Source organism: Rhagoletis pomonella, unplaced genomic scaffold, assembly GCF_013731165.1.
Source record: "Rhagoletis pomonella isolate Grant_MI unplaced genomic scaffold, Rhpom_1.0 Rhpom_scaffold_00005, whole genome shotgun sequence".
NCBI classification, from domain to species: Eukaryota; Metazoa; Arthropoda; class Insecta; order Diptera; family Tephritidae; genus Rhagoletis; species Rhagoletis pomonella.
In genome coordinates, this window is record NW_023458559.1 from 7390423 (window position 1) to 7410479 (window position 20057).

At 33.2% G+C, this 20057-nt stretch overlaps 1 protein-coding gene across 3 annotated transcripts in view; it reads left to right on the forward strand.

Annotated features, from left to right (window-relative positions):
• The window catches only part of LOC118738671 (MOXD1 homolog 2), a 1114343-nt gene that overhangs the window by 666448 nt on the left and 427838 nt on the right, over window positions 1-20057 (forward strand). For 2 of the 3 annotated variants that reach the window (XM_036469580.1, XM_036469579.1), the window contains exon 9: window positions 6187-6322. The exons of the other annotated variant lie outside the window; for it this stretch is intronic. In XM_036469580.1, coding sequence (XP_036325473.1) covers window positions 6187-6322 — 136 coding nt within the window. The remainder of the gene's footprint in view (window positions 1-6186; window positions 6323-20057) is intronic. 3 annotated transcript variants of the gene reach the window in all.

The window sequence follows — 20057 nt, forward strand, 5'->3', positions numbered from 1 at the left end:
CAAGGTGATTTATAGGGTTGCAAATTGTATGCTTTTATCGCATTACAACATGTTATTTACATAGAAAATTTCAAATAGCCACCGACAACTTTTAAAATTTGAATAAAAATGAAGAAACTTGGAAGTTAGACAACAGCTGATAGAAATTTTGTTTACATTTAAAAGTATAAAATTGAAAACGTAAGAAAACAAATCCCGAAGTCTTATCCTGACACAGTTCACTGACTAAACGAATAACTTCTTACTTCTTACAAGTATAATTAGTCGCATTTTACTATTTAGCTTCCAAACCATCAAGTTAAATTTAGGGATTTGCGTAAATTCCAACCAGCTGTTTTTGATCAGCTGTTTTCTTGTTGGCAAATTGCTATTGAAATGTCATTTTGTTCTCTCAATTTTCCCTACTTCGCAAGTTTTTTGCGTACGCAAACACAAAAAGCTGATAGTTTTTATAACTTTCAATAATTATCAGGTACGCGAATGCAACTAATTATGAACGGTATTTTGACTCTACGAACTTCATTGTACAGTACAAAGACTCACAGTTATACGTTGTACCAAAAATTGGAAATATACGGCACACAGCTGTTTTCAACAGCGGATAATTTAAATCTGGTACCTGTTGAATTCAAGCAATAGCAAAGCTTTATGTGGCATTTCCAGTACCTTTTCTTATAATTCCAAAAACTCCAACTCCTCTTCGCTTTTCTTAAAAAGGAGTATTTCGGATATTGTAAATTCATCCTCAATTATGTTATATAAAAAAGGGTTTGTGAAGTATGCAAACGTACATTTAAATAATCTCAAATCGGCAAACCTTTTTTCAAAATCTGCAATGGAAAATGATGAAATATTTTTTTTGAGATCATGAAACTTCAAAACTTAAAATAATTTGCCACAAATAAAAACATTTTTATTCTTTCCTTGTAGAGACAAATTCAAGTTGTGCAAATGTTCTCTCTCAATCTCAATTTGCGTATGTGTTTTTATAAAGAATAAAATAGAAAAACAACACAATGGAAAAGTATGTACAGCAAATAAATATGTATTTTAAACAGTAAAAAGAGCCAAAATGTTCTAGACAAAGGAAAGTAAAAAGAGCCGCACTTTGCTAAGCAAAGAGCCGCGTTTGGCTACAGTTGTAATATGCTCTTTAAAATAAATTGATGCAAGTTTTATGTACAGTTTGAAATAAATAAATAAACTGTTTAAAGTTTCATAAATTGCACTTTATTTACATAAAATTAACAAAGAACTCAAATATTTTTAACCAACTTCAAAAAAGTGGAGGGGGGAGGTTATTAATTCGTCGTAATACTTTTTTGAAGTGAAACTTCTTAGGCGGCGGTATCGCAAAAACGGAGTGAAATTTTTAAAACTGAAAACGTTACATGAGTGAGAAGGAAGATATAGGTAGTATATGGAAAGGGAAAAAAGAAATAAAGCGACGCATGACGGGTGGGAGTACCTACATATGTATATATGTATGTATGTTTGAATGCACGTATGTGTATATGTTTGTGAGAACGAACTCATTGCGCATTTCAGCTCTGCCGCTACCAAGCAATATATTACTACGTTTATACGCACAAAATACTCGACTTAATTGAAAGCGCATTGACATCGTACACATTTCGCTCTAGTGTTTATACTTACGGCTTTATATCGGTATCAAAGTAACCGTCTTCAAAAGCAAACAAAATCAGCTGTTTTCATTTGACATTTTATAAGTTAACATAATAGAAAGTGATAAAAATCTAGTTTTATTCGGCATTATAAAATCGTCGCAAAGAAAAAGAACGATTATTATTAATCAGGTTTTAAATACTGATGCGATTATTTGGAATTTGAGTGGAACAGCTGATCTCCAATTCGCTTTGAGTGAGAGCGGTGTTTATACACTCTTTCTAACTGTCTGGAGAAATAAACTACCGATGTGAAATGGAGTGTGAGCCAAAACACTTTGCTCTGTTTTGAATCGCGGCGAAATGAGTTAAAGCGACTTATGCATGCATATAAACGTAGTATATGTGTAAATGATGCAAGCATGCTTCGCGTAACTACATCCATTCGTACATATGTATGTATATATGTTTGTATGGATATATTTATGATGAAGCAAACGGGCTTCGTTGATGTACTGATGGGCATATGTAAATATATACTTATGGACAGCAATGTTTTCATGTATGTACATATGTTTGAATGGTTGTTATATATTTGTACGTATGTACATATGTTTGTGTATGTACATATGTTTGAGTACATGTATATATGCACATATGTAGCACGGTGGAGAGAATACAGAGGTGGCGCCGATAACGATACCGCTACTCGGCTCTCAGTGATTTTGACAGAATCAGCTGTTTTGGTGACGTCATAGTAGAGAAGACAGCAGTAGTGATGTGCTGAGTCAATACTTTTAAGTACCCAATACTCTCGATACTCGGTACCGAAACATTTAGGTTTCGAATAAAAGCGCACATAAGCCAAATATATGGAAAAAACGCCTAACAAAACCCGAATGTAAGAGCCAATAGAGCTTTTTTACTGATTCAAATGAAAGATGTATATATGTCGGTTCGATGCCATAATACAGAGAAACCCTTACTTGTTTGAAGCATTTTTGTTCCAACTGAATCGGACGATATCATTTTTGTAGGCCTGGGACAGATTCTGTAACTAGTTAACGACAATTTTCGAATCGGTATCGTTTTTGTCGACGTTTGATATCAAATATTTCTAAGTCAACAAGTGCGATATCGATCCGAAACTTGTCGCTAACTGGCTACAGAATCTCTCCCCTGAAAGGCTTCTTCATCCGTCAAAGTATTATTCTTGAACCTTGGATCGACTAAGGTTGAAACTGATAAAATAATATTTTTCTGTGGCGATAAGTTCACGTGTTTTAGCCGATATCATATAAATTAGTAATGAAAGTTTTTTCTAAACCTGAAATGCATATAATGGCGAGGGTTTAATGTAAATAATCGGTATCGGATACCGAAATCTTTTTTAGGTATTGGGTACCGAGTATTGGGGACAATTCAGCACATCACTAGTCGCTCTCAGTTGTCAACTCTACGATGACGTCACGCTAAAATTACTCTCACGAATTCTGCTGCAATCGGCGCAATCTTGTATTCTATCATTCTTGCATATGTAGTACAAACGAAAACAAATCTAATAAGCTGCTCGTTGATATAAATGCGAACTGTACTGATTGTAAAAAATTTTGTGATTGTTGTACATTTGTTCATGTTTGTCATTGTGCGTGTAATTATTATACCCGAGCGCACTTGTGCACAAGGGTATTATAACTTTGTTCACATAACGGTTGTTTGTAACAGGCAAAACGAATCGAGATAGATATAGACAAATGTATACATAAATGATCAGAATGAAAAGAGAAATCGATTAAGCGGTGACTGTCTGTCCGTCCGTCTGTGCACACGATAACTCGAGTAAAAATTGAGATATCTTAACGAAACTTGGTACGTGTACTGATTTCTGGCGTAGGACGGATGGTATTGAAAATGGGCAAAATCGGACAATAACCACGCCTACCTCCCATATAACGGTAATTTTCAGAAATATGAAAACTGCGATATTTTAGTAATTACATACTGAAGATTATTCACTCAAAATTGATATTTACAATAAGTTTTAGACAAAAAATAAGAATATTATAAATTTTTGGAAAATGGGCGTAGCCACGCCCACTTATGGTTACATGTGTTTATCTTGGTAACCGCTGCACCAATTTCTTTCAAACTTGGCACAGTTGTTGGCCTAGATACGACATACAAAATGGCCGAAAAATTTTAAAATCAGACAGTAACCCCGCCCACATCCCATATAACAGTAATTTAGAGAAATACGAAATCTTCGATAAATCAGTAAATATTAAACATAATTTATTCAAAATTAAGGCTTGCAACAATTCCTTATCGAAATACGTTTATGATATAATTTTGGAAAATGGGCGTGGCACCGCCCACTTATGATCATATATTTGTATCTCTGTAACCGTTCTACAAATTTGTACCAAACTTGGTGTGGTTATTGTACTTGCCCCATAGAACCAAAAAATTTGAAATCGGACTAAAATTTCGGCCGCTTTTCATATAACGGTAAATTTCAGAAATGCTTGAAATTGCGATATTTCGAAATTTAAGGACGCCAATGTACTCAAAACTGATGCACCCCGGCTTACCATATAGCGGTAGCTTTCGGAAAGGTGAAAAACATATATTTAATACTTGCGCTGGGTATTTAATGTTCGGCTCCGCCCGAACTTAGACTTTCTTACTTGTCTAAAGTAAGAAAAACTATTTCTTAGAACATGATAATCATATGGGCAAGGGCGCTTTACCTTAGGTTTTTTTTTGAACAAATTATGACAAAAAGTTTCCCCAGCTTTTGCTGATTAGCAAATAAAAGCTTTGTGTACATTTTTAGCGCCTAATCTCGAAAATGCCAAATTTTGAGTTGTGACTCTTTTGAAGACGGTGTGCGATATGTGAGGATGATAGCAAGTCCAACTTATATAAGGTAGTGTTACAGGAGCAGTTGAAATTTTCGACCGATCTTTCTTAAAAAAAACATAAACGTAGCGACCGTTGGTTCAACTTGGTGTTATTTTGCTCTAGATTGCACCGTTTGTGGGCCTGTTGAATGAATTTATGTCTTGGTTGTATGAAAGATCAAAAAATTTGGATTTTCTGGCAAGTTGTACAACTTGTTGCTACATTAATGGCCATGTTGTACAAACTCATTTAATTTTCGTTTTATTTGTACACTAAATAACCGAAAATGGATAACTCAGCCAAAATAGGTATGCGCTTTCGTTGAATTTTATAAATGAAAGCCGAAACTACGAAATTGTTAAAATGAGATTTTACAATGAGACTGCTCGCAAAATTGCAATGGTTGTGGGCAAAACGTCCAACTTGATTGCGGATTGATTTGAACCAACGTTTTCGGCTTGCATTATGTCAAAAGGATGTGTTTGTTGTAATTCATTCTGTTATTTACTACCACTGTGCGTAGGCCAATTCACGAAATCATTTCATGCCTTTGTGTAGAAACTGAATGAATGAAGACCATTTCATGATTTCAATTAACGCGAAATAGAGTTTATGCACTTAGTTTTTACTCAGATCGATGAAATGATTTCGTGAATTGGACTACGCATACATGTGATACTTATGCTTTTAATTTATAAGGTAATTTTATGTTTTTATACTCTTGCTATCACATGAATATATGAATTCGTGATAAGAATATATGAATTCGCCTTGGAAGATAGAAAGCGAGTAAGAATAAATTCCGAACAAAGGAATTTGTCTTCTTTCAACTTAAATAAATGCATTTTGCAAACAAAAGTGCGCACGTTACTTAGTGCCTTAGTAACGGCGAATTCGTGAGGATCTATTGATTGCATTATAAACATTTTCATTTATTTGTTAAACATACTACCAATACAACCCGGTCCTATGGATGCTAGAAGCGCGAATTCATATAAGGTGGTGTTACCGGAAAATGAATAAATAAATTATATGTATACCAGAAAATTAATAAGATGAAATGAAATTATTGTTTGATTTCTAACCAAACCAATGTATGTAACTCAATCGTCTAATGGTTTGCCGAACCGTAGACATATGTTTACACATCCAATTTCGTGAGTAGGTACCTGGTACTCACACCTTTTTTAAGAAGTTTCACTTCTATCATGTGTACGGTGTTACACACGGATTTTTTTAAAATTAAGAAAGTCTTTTTCCCTAATGTTATTTTTTCTCTAATATTTTTCTATTTTTTGATCTAACACCAGTATGCCTCTACCTCCGCAAGCAACCCCTTTGTCAGGCGCTGATCACATTTCTTTTCGTTGTAATTTTACTTTTTTATGCTACGTACCTTGTTAGAGTGGTGGAATTAAAATTTGAAGACGTGATAAAAATGATATAAAAATCGGGACGGCAGCCGGCGTTCCGTTGAGGTGTGGTAGCTTCGAGCTACCGTCGACAACAATGGCAAATTGTTGATGAGAATAGGCTTGTTTTGAATTTGAGCCTTCTCATTGTTGCAAGTTCTCCGGTTTTAAATACTTATCCCACTGTCAAAAATTGTTCGTTCTTTATTTTTTCATCATTATACTATTATTACGTCTCTCTCCAGGTGGCTTAACTATGAAAGAGGAAAGTTGCACGCTGCTGACACTTTATTACCCTCGCCAAAAGGAACTCACAACGTGCCATTCTCTACCGAGTTTACCAACAGTTTTACACTCGTTGGGAATCGAGGAGCTTGCAACGTAAGTAATTTCTTGCTCTATCCGGAATATTGTACATTTCATATTTAGTTGCTACACAAAACCAAATTGATATTTTTCAAAACGAATAAAACCATGATACAAAAATGAAAGTATTTCCATTCAAGGCGAATTCATATAAGGTGGTATCGATTCAACAAATACTTGTATGTATTTGTTTTTGCTTTTAGTGGGCCATTGTCAAATTTCAACGGTTATTCGCCGAATGAACTTTTTCAGTCACTCACTAGCGAAATAGAAAATTTGGCAATCAAACGCTTCTCACTGCTGATGAAACAACACCACCTTATATGAATTCACCTCGGTTCCATTGTTACGTTTTCGATGCCATATCAGCAACCTGAAGGTCAATTATCGTTCTGCATTAATGTAAAGTAATAAAAATAAAATTAAAAAAAAAGAACTTTTTAATATACAACGCTTTTATAAATGGACTAAAAAGTAGAAAATAATAATTCTCAGTCGCATAGAATTTGTTTTGATAACTTTTGATCTTGAAATTTTAGCAAAAGCCATAAATAACTTAATTTATGAGATTGAAAATTAAAATTTTTTTTTATTTTATTTACTTTCTACTTTTTAGTCTTGTCTGTATGTTTTGCAATAGATATTAAAATAATTCCACGATATTAATATTTTGGTGCACACACATGCATATACATATGTATGTACATACATACGAGCATCAATTAATTTCATTTAAAGAAATGGCGTCCAACCAACGAGGTTGATGTCTAGACTTTATAGGAACTTTGCAAAGCAAAGCTTTCATAGCTGTCTGGACACATAACATTGCAAGATGATAGAAGCGTTGTACAAAATTTGAGATCGATTTTAAGCGATCGTTATTCATATACCCACATACATACATTACTTTTCATATCAATTCAAGTCTATTACATGCGCCTTATATGTACTACTTCTATACATATTGGCAGTAAGCTAACATTCCAATGTGCAAGCATTCCGAAACAGAGACCGGTCTTGAGTACTAATAAAATTAGTATACTTATTAAGGATCCATAAAAATTAGTGCAAATGAACACTTACACTAATTCAAAAAATGACTAAGAGTAATTTCCACCAAAACAAGAACACACTCAAAATATACTAACTCTTATTTGTGGCGGCAATTTTTGTCTCTATCGAGTATAGTCTACCCAGCTGGATTTTACTCATTTGGTCGAGTGAGAGGCTGAAAATAATTTCAATGAGTGTAATATTATCAGAGAATGTTAATTTAATGAGAAGGAGCAAATGTTAATGTTAAATTTTTTTAGTACTACTAAATTCTGAAAGGCTTGAGATGCGGGAGTTCACCAAAATAAATATTTGATGCGAGAGTTCACCAAACTAAATTTTTTACCACAGAAAGAGATGAATTTTTCACCTTTTTGCTTTGCTCTTGCGATATACCGTTAGGCTAAAATGAAAATTGGCTATTTCTAGATTTTGTTAAAAGTAGAAATGCGCAAAAATTGTAAAAAAAATGGGGAAAGGGAAAATAAAAGCAAGTCAACTAACGTCCAAAGTTGTCAAAACGAAAAAATCTTGTAAGCGCGCGGTTGTCGTTTTATGAAAAGTGAATTTGGAGTCACACACTTTTCAATTAACACTTCATGTAAATATTAAAAAAAAATTAATTAATTAAAAAAATATATGATTGTACATTTGTGGCAAAGATCAGAATTTCTGACTGGAAACTCCTGGCATCAAGCCTTTTATCCATACGTACCAAAATATGGATTTATAAAACCAAATAAGCATTTAATCATTACTTTATTTTTTTTTCTTAAAAATAATAATTAGTTATAGGTATTTATTATTAAAAATTTCGGGACTTGTTCCTTTTATTAATGTGTCGCTACCGCAGAAAATGATATTTTGAGTTTTTTGAATAATCATTACTCTTAAGTGAAAAAATAAAACTCAATAATTTTTATCTTTGAGCGAAAAAATAAAAATCATAAAATAATCACTATTTTTTATCAAAAAAATAAAAATCGTTGAATAATAATTTTTATTTTGAGGGAGATCTATGAAATCTTTATTGGTTGAACTCGAAAAATAAAAAATCATTATAAATTCCAGTAGAAAATATGTCGATTATAACTTGATGATTTTTTGGTTAAAATTTAAAAAATATGATTATTTTCCGTCCCTGTTTATAACTATGAACTGCACATTTTTATGATATAAAAAAATCAAATTAAATAAAATATAATAAGGTAATATAAACTAATAACATAAAATAGAATAATTAAATAAAAAAAATAAAAAATAAAATTAACTAACAATATAAAATAATCAAATTAAATTAGATAAACTAATAAAATAAAATAATGAAATTAAATTAAACTAATAAAATAAAATTATCAAATTAAATAAAATAAACTAGTAAAATAAAATAAAACAAATAAACTAATAAAATTAAATTAAATTAAAAAATAGTAATAAAATAAAATAACATTTAGTAAAATTATATTGAATAAACTTTATAAATAAATATACTCTTTTTTTATTTTGGGATTTTTTAAATCCCACAATTTAAGTTTTCTATATATTTTTTCCTGTTCTTTTTACGTAATTTCAAACTTTAAAATGGTTTATTAGCACTTTTTTCATATCATTATAATGAGTTTAATTCTTTTTATTACATACATAACATACCTATGATTAAATAAAGGCATATCAATAAAAAAAAAATTTATAAAAGCAAACTTGATTTTTGATAAAATTTTGATAGGTTTTTCAGGTAATTTCGTGTGTTCGTATAAGCAAAAATTACAAGTACGCACATATATCCTTTGGTACGTAGATGTAGATATGTCAACGAAAAAGAAAATATATTTGAATTCATATTTGCATTTTGAAGGGTACATGTAGCTTGTAAGATGCCTACCACTGAAGATGTGCTGTAGCGTAGTTGGTAGAGGCGAAGCGATGATGATACTTTACCGATACGGTATGGGTTCGAGTCCGGCTAGATGAGGTAGTTTTTTATATATTTATAAAATGAAATAAAATAATAATTTGTGATCAAAATTGATTTTTTGGCTTTTCTGCGGATTGTGAAAAAGTTGAAGCAGAGGAAGAATTCTAGACAAAGCGGGGGAAACGAAAGTGAAGGGATTCTGCGTACTTGTCGGCATTGTTGCCCGTTTTCTGTAACGCGCAGAAAAAATATTTTGTTTGGACAACTGAAGTGAGCAAAGGGAAGGGGGATTTTGTACACTGTTGCGACTTTTCCGATCGGCGCGATGGTTGACAAAATTTGAGATTTTTAGATTTTGTCAACGCCGCGACGAAAATCAACTTGTGGACGGCTCATGTTTGTAGCGGGGCAAGTTTGCGAGGTGCGCGCGAGTTTATGAATGGAAGTTTTTATACCCGAGCGCACTTGTGCACAAGGGTATATTAATTTTGTTCACATAACGGTTGTTTGTAACAGCCAAAACGAATCGAGATAGATATAGACAAATGTATACATAAATGATCAGGATGAAAAAAGAAATCGATTAAGCCATGTCTGTCTGTCCGTCCGGCTGTCCGTCTGTCCGTCCGTCCGTGTACACGATAACTCGAGCAAAAATTGAGATATCTCAACGAAATTTGGTATGTAGGTTTCCCTTAATCCAAGGTAGGTTGGTATTGAAAATGGGCGAAATCGGACTGTAACCACGCCCTCTTCCCATATAACGGTAATTTCCAGAAATACGAGAACTGCGATATTTTAGTAACTACTGAAGATAACTCACTCAAAATTGATATTTACAACAATTTTTAGACGACAACTAAGAGTGTTATAAATTTTTGGAAAATGGGCGGAGCCACGCCCACTTATGGTTACATGTATATATCTCGGTAACCGCTGCACTAATTTCTTCCAAACTTGGCACAGTTGTTGGCCTTGGGACAGCATAAAAAATCGCCTAAAATTTTTAAAATCGGACGATAACCACGCCCACATCCCATATAACGGTAATTTAGAGAAATACAAAATCTTCGATAAATCAGTAAACAATTCTTTACCAAGAAATACGTTAATGGTAAAATTTTGGAAAAAGAGCGTGGCACCGCCCACTTATGATCACATATATGTATATCGGTAACCGTTCTACCAATTTGTACCAAACTCGGTGTGGTTATTTTGCTTGCCACATATAAGCAAGACGTTGAAAATTATTGAAATCGGACTAAAATTACGGCCGCTTTTCATATAACGGTAAATTTCAGAAATGCTTGAAACTTCAATATTTCGAAATTAATTTATTCAAAATTGATACACCCCGGCTTACCATCTAGCGGTAGGTTTCGGAAAGGTGAAAAACATATATTTAATACTTGCGCCGGGTATTTAATGTTCGGCTCCGCCCGAACTTAGACTTTTTTACTTGTTGCTTTTATGAATGAATTTCTTGCTCGTTAGAAGCGGGAGTTCGGGAAAAGTAAACGTGGCGTCTGTATGTTGTCGTCTAGTTGCAGTATTTGTATGTATTCGGGACGGGGTCCTTCGAGGTTGAATCAAACCGCAAAAAATTCGCTCAACAAATTAAATCAAACACTTCACTTTTTTCACTATTATATGTATATATATCTGAGTGCCTAACGGCCACTTTATTGCATATATATATATGTATATAAAAAAATGCTGTAATTTATAAAATTAGATTGATGATGAGGACCTTACTTGTTGATTGCTCGGAGTTCTCTTCCAAAGTGGCAGAGTGTTGGGTGATCGCAGAAGGCGAAACCCAACATCCGAGGCGAGTAACAGGACTCGAGAAAAAGGAACTCGAGTAACGAGTAACTGTTCCCGCTTAGATCACAGCGACATCTACAACTAAAATTCTCTAATCAATAAATATACTTAAGGTGAAGGGGGCTAGCGTAAACAGTATGTATGTGCAGAAGTATTTCGTTTTGATATTTGTAGATTTATGTTTAGTGATTAGAAGGGATTCATTATTTATGATTATGCGCATTTGCATACATATATGTACGCATGCGAGTTGTTAATATGTACATACATAGGTACTTATGCATGGGCATATGTATGTATACATTTTTAATTTTCAATCATATGTAGGTATTTTAATTTTGAATTTTATTTGTTCATATTTCCTTGTAGAAATATCTGCCACTTTTAATTTTTTTCTCCTATTTTTAAATAAAACATAATATATCAGCAATTACTCAGCTTTATTATTAATCAGTTTTCTGATTAATAAAATTAATTAGATTCTGATTAATACCATATAAATAATCGATAAATTATTAAATTTGATTAATCAAAAATTATTGTTCTTTGATAAATTACATAATTATGTTTCTATTAATCAGCTTTTTCTTTCAATTGATTTACTGCACATCCCTATTACATATATGATATGGGGGATTTCACAGTCATGGGTGGCGACATTTATACAGACAAATTCTCCTTTCTTGTTTAAATTTAAGTATAACAGGCTAACCTAATATTCGCGGCTTGCGTTTTGGTACGCATGCCGTCGAATTTGTTTTTTTGCGTCACCCGAAATTGACTTGCATGCGTTTGCATTTGATTTCATTGAGCGAAACGTCAAATCAAAATGTCACGCAGAACAAAAATTGGAAATTGAGTTAGCTTCATACGCACGCCGTTCAATTTCGGTTGATCTCATACAAGTTGCATGTGCATGAGAAATTTTTGACAATAAATTGGCGGCGTGCGTGAATATTAGGTTAGCCTGTAAAGTACTCAACAATTCTACATTTTGATAAAGCTACACCTAATCGGCTATTTTATGAGTTATTACAAAATACGAAAAAAATTCCAGCTTACTTTTATATGAAAAAAATCTTACTCATTTCTTCTGTCACGGGTGCGGCAAGAAAAAAAGAACCTGCTTTTTGGAGCAGATATATTTTACGGAAACTCTGCGAATTTCTTTAACTTTTCTGTGTGAACTTGATGTCTTTATAATAAAACAAAGAACCACGAATACAAACAAAGCCAAAACAACAACAAAAATTATTGCTTTATTATAAAAAAACGAAATTCCTCTGTCACGGGTGTACAACGTTTGTCACAGGTAGGACACGTACGAATTTTTATATGAAAAGTTGCTTTTAGTGTGGTCCATATATAACATAGATTAAGCACTCGCCTAATTTAATATTCTAGACAATTTTACAAAAATCAGATGAGTTCTACTATATATTTTTTTTACCAAACACTTGAATTATGAATCGCAAATTATTTGACAGTGCCTTCCATTAGAGCTGAAAAACTATCGATGGTCGTGGCCTAAACTACCGAAAATGCCGACACTATCGATAGTAATGTCTCGAAATTTTTTAATGCTTGTGTAATTTTAAGTTTTGTGTATACTTTCAATGTAAAATTTTTTAATTTGTTTTCGTAAGAGCGGATATTTTTATTTGTTTTTATGTTTATTTTTTTATAAAATTTTAACATTTTGTCAAAGTTCAAAAGTCAATTTATTTCGCCTAAATTTCTACATAAATAATATGTACATATTTTGATTTGGTACCTTTTACTTTTTTGCAAAAAAAAATCTAATTACAAATGTAGGTATAAATATTTTCATTGAATGATGGATCTGCATATGTAAACATACTTATATATGCATTTATGTACATATCCCTAGCTTAGATTGAAAAGTTGCTAAGTCCACTTTTTATGACAACTCATATATTGATACAGGAGGCTAGAGAAGTTAAAAATGTATTGTGTCGAAAAGGATAAAGATATTTCGTATTATTTATTTTCGTTTAAATTCAATGAAAGAAAAATTTGCTAAGTCAGTAAAGCACCAAAAATCCGATAAAGCCAAAATAGAACGAAATCTTTTAACAAAGATCGAATTCCTCTGATTCATATAAAGCCAAAATGTTGTATTCAAAATTTTGCGAAATGCTTGAAGAAAATGGCTGTAAGAATTTTTTTGTTTCCTCTCCTGTAACATTTTTAAAATAGGACTTAGCAACTTTTCACTCTAAGCTAGCGATATATGTTTTAATAAACAACAGAAAAAAATAGAATTTAATAAATAAAAAAATACCACCCTTTTCACTGGTTTTTGAATCAGCGCAAAAAATGGCAAAAAGCAAGCTCGGTTTTTGCAGCATGCACAACAGCACTCATAAGCTGACGGCGTAAATTTGCATATATGTATGTATCACCAACGGCAGCTAATTTTTCTAAATTTGCCACAAACCTCTCACTTCACCATAAAATATGGTAGTTAAAATTGGTGTGGCGAACTCCTTGATCTCAGTGGTGAACTCCCCCATCTCAGATCTTCTAATTAGTACCCGAAAAAATGTTACTTAACATTTGCGCCTTCTCATTAAATTAACATTCTCTGATATTATTTGTGTTCTGCTTTGTTCTACATCAGTGTTGGCATTTTTGGTACAATTGTACTTCGCCTTCTCGTTTTTGCCTTTGTAAGTTTTGAAAAAAGGTTTTGAAATAACCATTATAACATAGCAAAAGGTGTGCTATCAACCTCACATTCCTAGGCAAGTTTTGAAAGAATATTTTCGATAGTAAATCTTATTAAAACAAAATGTCGAAATCAGCTTCATATAGTTAGAAACAGTGTCATCGTTAATTCTTTATGTTCTTAAATATCATAACTTCACGACACTCATATATTGACTATATATATTTGTTTATAAAAATATAGTTAATTCCTTAACAAAAACTGTATGAAAAAAAGTTTAAATCTTTGAACAACATTAAAAATATCGACAAACTTTCGTAAAAATTTCGAGCTTTCTATTTCAATTTTAGTATAATAAAGTGCAAGTTTAAAGCAGCTGGAATTTGGCGTCAATCTCATATTATCTAAACGCGATTTTTTTTTTAACGAAGAAAATGAGCAACACCTTCATCAAAAAAAAAAATATATATATATATTAAAAATGAACGATAAGTCGCAGCTATTTTAAACTTGCACTTCATTTAAATTGATCGGACTACAAACGGCATTCTCAGAACATGTATTTCTAGGAAATCGAGTTAAAAGCCCGAAATTTTTACGAAAGTTTGTTGATTTTTTTAATGTTGCGCAAAAATTGAACCTTGGGGTTTTATTAAAGTATAAACTGCATTTTTATAAACAAATAATTAAAATTAAATAATTTTAATATAAATGGCCAATCTTGTCAATATGTGAGTGTCGTAAAGTTTTGATAAGCACTTGAAATACTAAAAATAAAATGTCAAACTTTAGTACTGAATTCAAAGAAGATGTCTCCTTTATCCATGCATAATAACTTAAAAAATTTTTTTTGTTAAGAAGTGTACCTTGAAATATGTGCATACACATTTATGTTCAAAGTGTAAAATGTACCTACATAAACTTTCCCATGTATACCATCAAATCATTAGGGGTATTCTCTGAGTCTTGCAAAGCCCTTGCACGGTGCACAGATTGCACGGTAAAAACCGGTTTTCGTATGGGACAGCTTTGCAAACCGTGCAATCCGTGCACCTTGCAAGGGCTTTGCAAGACTCAGAGAATACCCCTATTGATCTTGAAGGGAATCTATGTATGCATGCAAATTTATTTTAAGCTGTCGTATGACAATTGTCTGTTTTATTGTTATGACCTACTGAGTAAGTGACAACGGCGAAACAATGTTTATATTGTGTTTTAGGCGCAGTAATTGTGACAATAGTCATATCATGAATTTTGTCAGTGTTGTGGGAATAGGGCGGTTAAACTTTACTCAGCAAATTTTCATCAAAATTTCAACTTTTTATCTGAATTTTTACAACATTTTTGGATTTGTAGTCTTAGAACTCATGCATTTTAGTGCAATGAAGTGCAATTTTCAACCGGTTGAAAAATTTCCTTGATTTTTGCGATTTTTTTCTGTGACGGACTTTTGCACCTTTTTCCATATAAGCATGAATTCCTTTTGAAATAAAATGCGGGAGACGGTTATCAATACAATTTCAAAAAATCAACGCTAAATTGGCGCTTACACCTATGTTAGTCTTTAACCGAGCTTCTCCTCCGATTTGTAGCGTGCGCCTTTGTTGTCACATAAATGGGAGGGACCTACAGTCTTTTTTTTATTAAAGACACTAAGATTTTCAAAATATTTTCACTAAAAGTTTACTAACCTAAATATAAAGTTTTTGCGAAGTAGTTATCGAATTTGATGTAAAATTTAAACATTTTCAAGATAAGATATAAATTATTTTTAAAATGTAAATGTTAATACAACTGTTTTATAAAATTGATGTGTGAATACATAAAAATTATAAACCTAAATCTTAAGCGAGGAATAAGTAATGAAAACTGAAAAATTGTTGATTTAAAATTGAAAATGATTTCACACCTACACAGCTCTGGCCCGTAGTCATAGAGAAGTTAGAAAAAGGTTTTAATGATTTAAATTGTGTTTTATAGTAATCACCATTTTAACTCTTTCATAGTCAACTTAAAATGCATTTGATGGCAAAAACAGAGTTTTGACTTTAAAATGAGGAGAATGTGATGTTAAAATGGTAAAATAAGGTTCTAAGTTTTGTTTTGCTGTTTAAGTAGTAAACGCAGTAGCACCCAGGTTCGGTCTCCACTCCAAACAAATTTTTTTAATTTTACTAATATTTTTTTATTTTATTTTATGAAAATTTATTTTATTCTTTTTAATGGTATTTCACATAATCATTTCAAGTACATCAAATTTTTTGGAGTTTATTTTACTTAACTAACAACTATGATAACATAAACAAAATTTAAATAATAATTTTTAAAAGAACAAACCAATATGTAAAAAAATGATTCCTGGCAGCGGGATTCGAACCCATGACTTCCTGGCTTGCTAAATCCGCAATTCCTCTGCGGACACAGCGTGAACTAATTGAAGTACTCATATTTCTTTATATTGCTGAGTAAATTTTTGCTCTTCATGTGGATAACTCTGTTCTCTCTCATCTTAACAAAAAGTTGTTTCCAAGATGTCTGTGATTTACACAACTTAAAAATTTATTCTAAATTAGTTTTTTTTTTACCTTTTAGCCTTAATCAATAACATTTAATATGGCTTTCCCATTCGCTCTCTCATTCGTAATTCGCTTACTTCTTACTTCTTTTTTTTGTACCAAAAAGAGTACCAAGATGTAAAAAATGGACCAAAATATTTTTTATCTATATATTTCATTGTGCAAATATTTCCCAAATACATATTGGGAATATATTTAATAAACTAATTTTTCGAGTGTTTTGTGAACTATTTTATAATGCCTTTACATAACTTTTTTAAATTAAATTCTATTCAATAATGCCCAAAATGTTCTTTTATTATTATTTGAGGAAATAAAATCGACCTATATCTATAGATCTAGCGTGCCGATTCTTTAGGCCATTTATTAAATTAGGCATTTTGCCATGCATTTTTTTAGGCCATGCTCGAAATCGTCAACTCTTGCGTTGTCACCAAATTCCTCAAGCCCTAGTACCCACCTGGTTCTTGCTTAAATGGTTCAATAGAGTTTATCAGTTATCCATAAGCCTAGATGTAATTTTGAAAGAGTCCAGGGCTTTTAGTGGTATCTAAGACCGGGCGCAGCATTTCGATCCTCGAGCATGCATCCACCAATATACCAGACTATGCAAGTTTCTATTTTAAGAATTGTTACCTTGCAAGGGTTGTTGAAGGCCATTTATAGTAGTATTTTGTCTGTGAGTTTGGTCCTCAAAGGATGGTTTTAAAACCTTTAAGCCCTCGCGAAATCCTAGGATAATAATCGTCTCCTGAAGCCTAGTAAGTCATATGTATTACCAATTGCAAAGAAGAAGCTTAATACTACTGCCATACCTCATTTAGTTAATGGCAATAAACCATTACAATTTATAATTAAAATCACTAATTTGGGATTTACAATTAACTCGTCTTTGACCTGCACTGATCATATAAATTCGGTAGTTAGTAAAGTTTATGGTACTCTCAGAAATCTACGCCAAAGTGCAATATTTACGCCCACTACTACTAGGCGTAGGCTTGCACTTCAACTGATAATGACATTAATGACCTACTCTGAGCTGGTTTAGAATAAATTAGACTCTGTTTCAGCTCATAAGTTATCTGTACTATCCAATCATGTCACTCGGTACGTCTACGGCCTAAGAAAATTTGACCACATTTTGAAGTGGAGAACGAGTTTGCTGGGATGTGAAATACATGATTACCAAACGGCCCGGAGCTGTATATTTCTTTACCGGCTAATTACTACCAAGTCGCCTTCTTATCTTTATGACAAGCTGATATTCCCAAAATCTGAGCGCACCATAGATCTTATTGTACCCGATTTCAATTTCGCAACATCGACTAGACTGTTTTTCATAAATACTATTAGAAGTTGGAACTCCATTCCGACTGCACTAAGAGGCAAGTTAAATAAAAGCAACTATAAAATTCTCATATATTCACACTTCTCTAATAACCCAAGCAGGCCATCAGAATTTAAATTAGTATAGTTTAGAATTAAGAATTATTTATTATTTCTTATTTACTTATTTATTTATTTATTTTGTTTTGTCCTGTGTAATCTCTAATGTATACTATGTCCTCTTTATGCGTACCATATTTTGTTGTACTAAAAAAGAACACAATTCTTATTGTACTAATGTAACTCTTTGTTGATAAATAAATTCAAATTCAAATTCTTGTGCTTATTGTCAAATAGTATGGTTAGAGGTGGTATACCTGTCATGATTCCTGCTTTTGTTGGGCAGGTGCGCATGGCTCCTGTGACGGCTGCACAGACTCATATGTGCAACTTTCCTAGCCTAGTGCCAGAACCAGTTTGATCGACTTTTGGCCACTCGGCCAGTGCTAAATACGTGATAATCGGTTCAGGATCTTGTCCACATGCTCTTGCATTTGCATATTCGGTGCATTTGTAAATTCACTACAATAAAATGCACTCGTTTGCCATGGTAACAAGCATAAAATTTGCAAATGCAATTTCAACTGCAAATCCTAGACTATTTCGACAATATCCTGAACAACTCTACTGTAGTTACTGACGTCAGTTTGGGGGATATCTCCCATGTTTAACCATCACTTTTCGGACAGCCTTGTTGTTAACATATATGCGATGTGACTTCCAGTGTTTTGTTCAGGGTTTTCCCTAGATACTTCGCCTGTCTCGATAGCTCAATTTCCGATATTCCCGATGACGGTTAGGCTAAATTTACTTTTCTTCTTTATTTTGGTGAAGGGGCGATGGTTTAGTGGGTTTATTCAGTTCAAGTCTTCATCGCAGTCCACCATGTAAATGAATATAAGGAATATCATTTTTTAGCTTTGCTCAACTAAGAGAGAGGTTAATTGCTTTAATTTGTGTAATAATTTATTTTGTTTTTAACTATTTTCTTATATCTATAATTAGTGGTTTATAGAAAAATTATTATTTAATATAATTTTGGAAAGATCCTATGTGACGGTGACAACGAAATCTGATTGTGGAACGTGCTGACGTGCTGCTGGAACTGGTTGATGATTTAGGTCCGGCATCGTCCTTTCTTGTAGATGGTTAGCATGATGATTCCTTTAATTTTTTGGCCCTCGGAATTTCATTAGGCGATGTTCCGCTTCTTTGTGTGGTTTGCAATGACTAATTGATTCTGTTTGTGGATTTGATTGCTGTTGAGCTTTATCAGTTTCATCGTTGAGCCGAGGAACAGCGCGCTTAAATATGCCTGCAGCTGTTTTAACATCTGCGATTCTTGTTATGTGATCGGGTCCCTTGTAAGTTTTATTATGCGACCTAAGGGCCATTTCATTGCAGGAACATGGTCTTCTTTCATGATAACAATATCTCCTGATTTAATATTTTCGGATCGCTTTTGCCATTTGTTGCGGTATTGTAACTCATTGAGATAATCACGTGACCACGTGTTCCAAAAGTCGGGCTTTAGCTGAGACACTAATTTCCACCTAGTTTCCAATTTGATGTTTAAGGGTTTGGTTTCCGCATCAACTTGAGCAGTCACTGGTTCACCGATTAAAAAATGGGCCGGAGTGAGTGCGCCTATATCGTTGGGGTCATTTGACATTGGTGAAATGGGCCTGGAGTTCAGTATTTCTTCGATTTCTATGACCAGGACTTCGGGTTCGTCATACGTTAAAGACGCGTTCGCCAAACTTCTGATTAACAGGTGTTTTGCGGATTTAACAGCTGCTTCCCACAGGCCACCAAAATGTGGCGTTCTTGGAGGCATGAAATTGAACTGTATACCCTTCTTGTTACAGGTATTTGTAATGGCTTCTTGAGCGTGATGAATGTATTATTGTTGATAATTCTGGTAGTTTGTCCTTTGTTCCCACAAAGTTGGTCGCATGGTCGCAATACAAATTTTGGCAATGTCCCCGTCGACCGATAAATCTTTTGAGGGTACCAATAAATGCCTCGGTGGTGAGATCACTCACTAGTTCCAAATGAACTGCTTTTGTTGTGAAGCAGCAGAACACAGCAATGTAAGCCTTGCCAGGCCTTTTCCCACGAATTGTGTAATGGACTGTTATTGGACCGCAGTAGTCCACTCCAGTATTCACAAATGGTCGCGCTGGCGTCACTCGTGTAGCAGGTAAATTTCCCATCACTTGATTGAATAGCGCTGGCTTAGCCTTGCTGCAGGTCATGCAAAGATGAACACTCGCTCGTGCCATGCTTTTCCCTTTATTG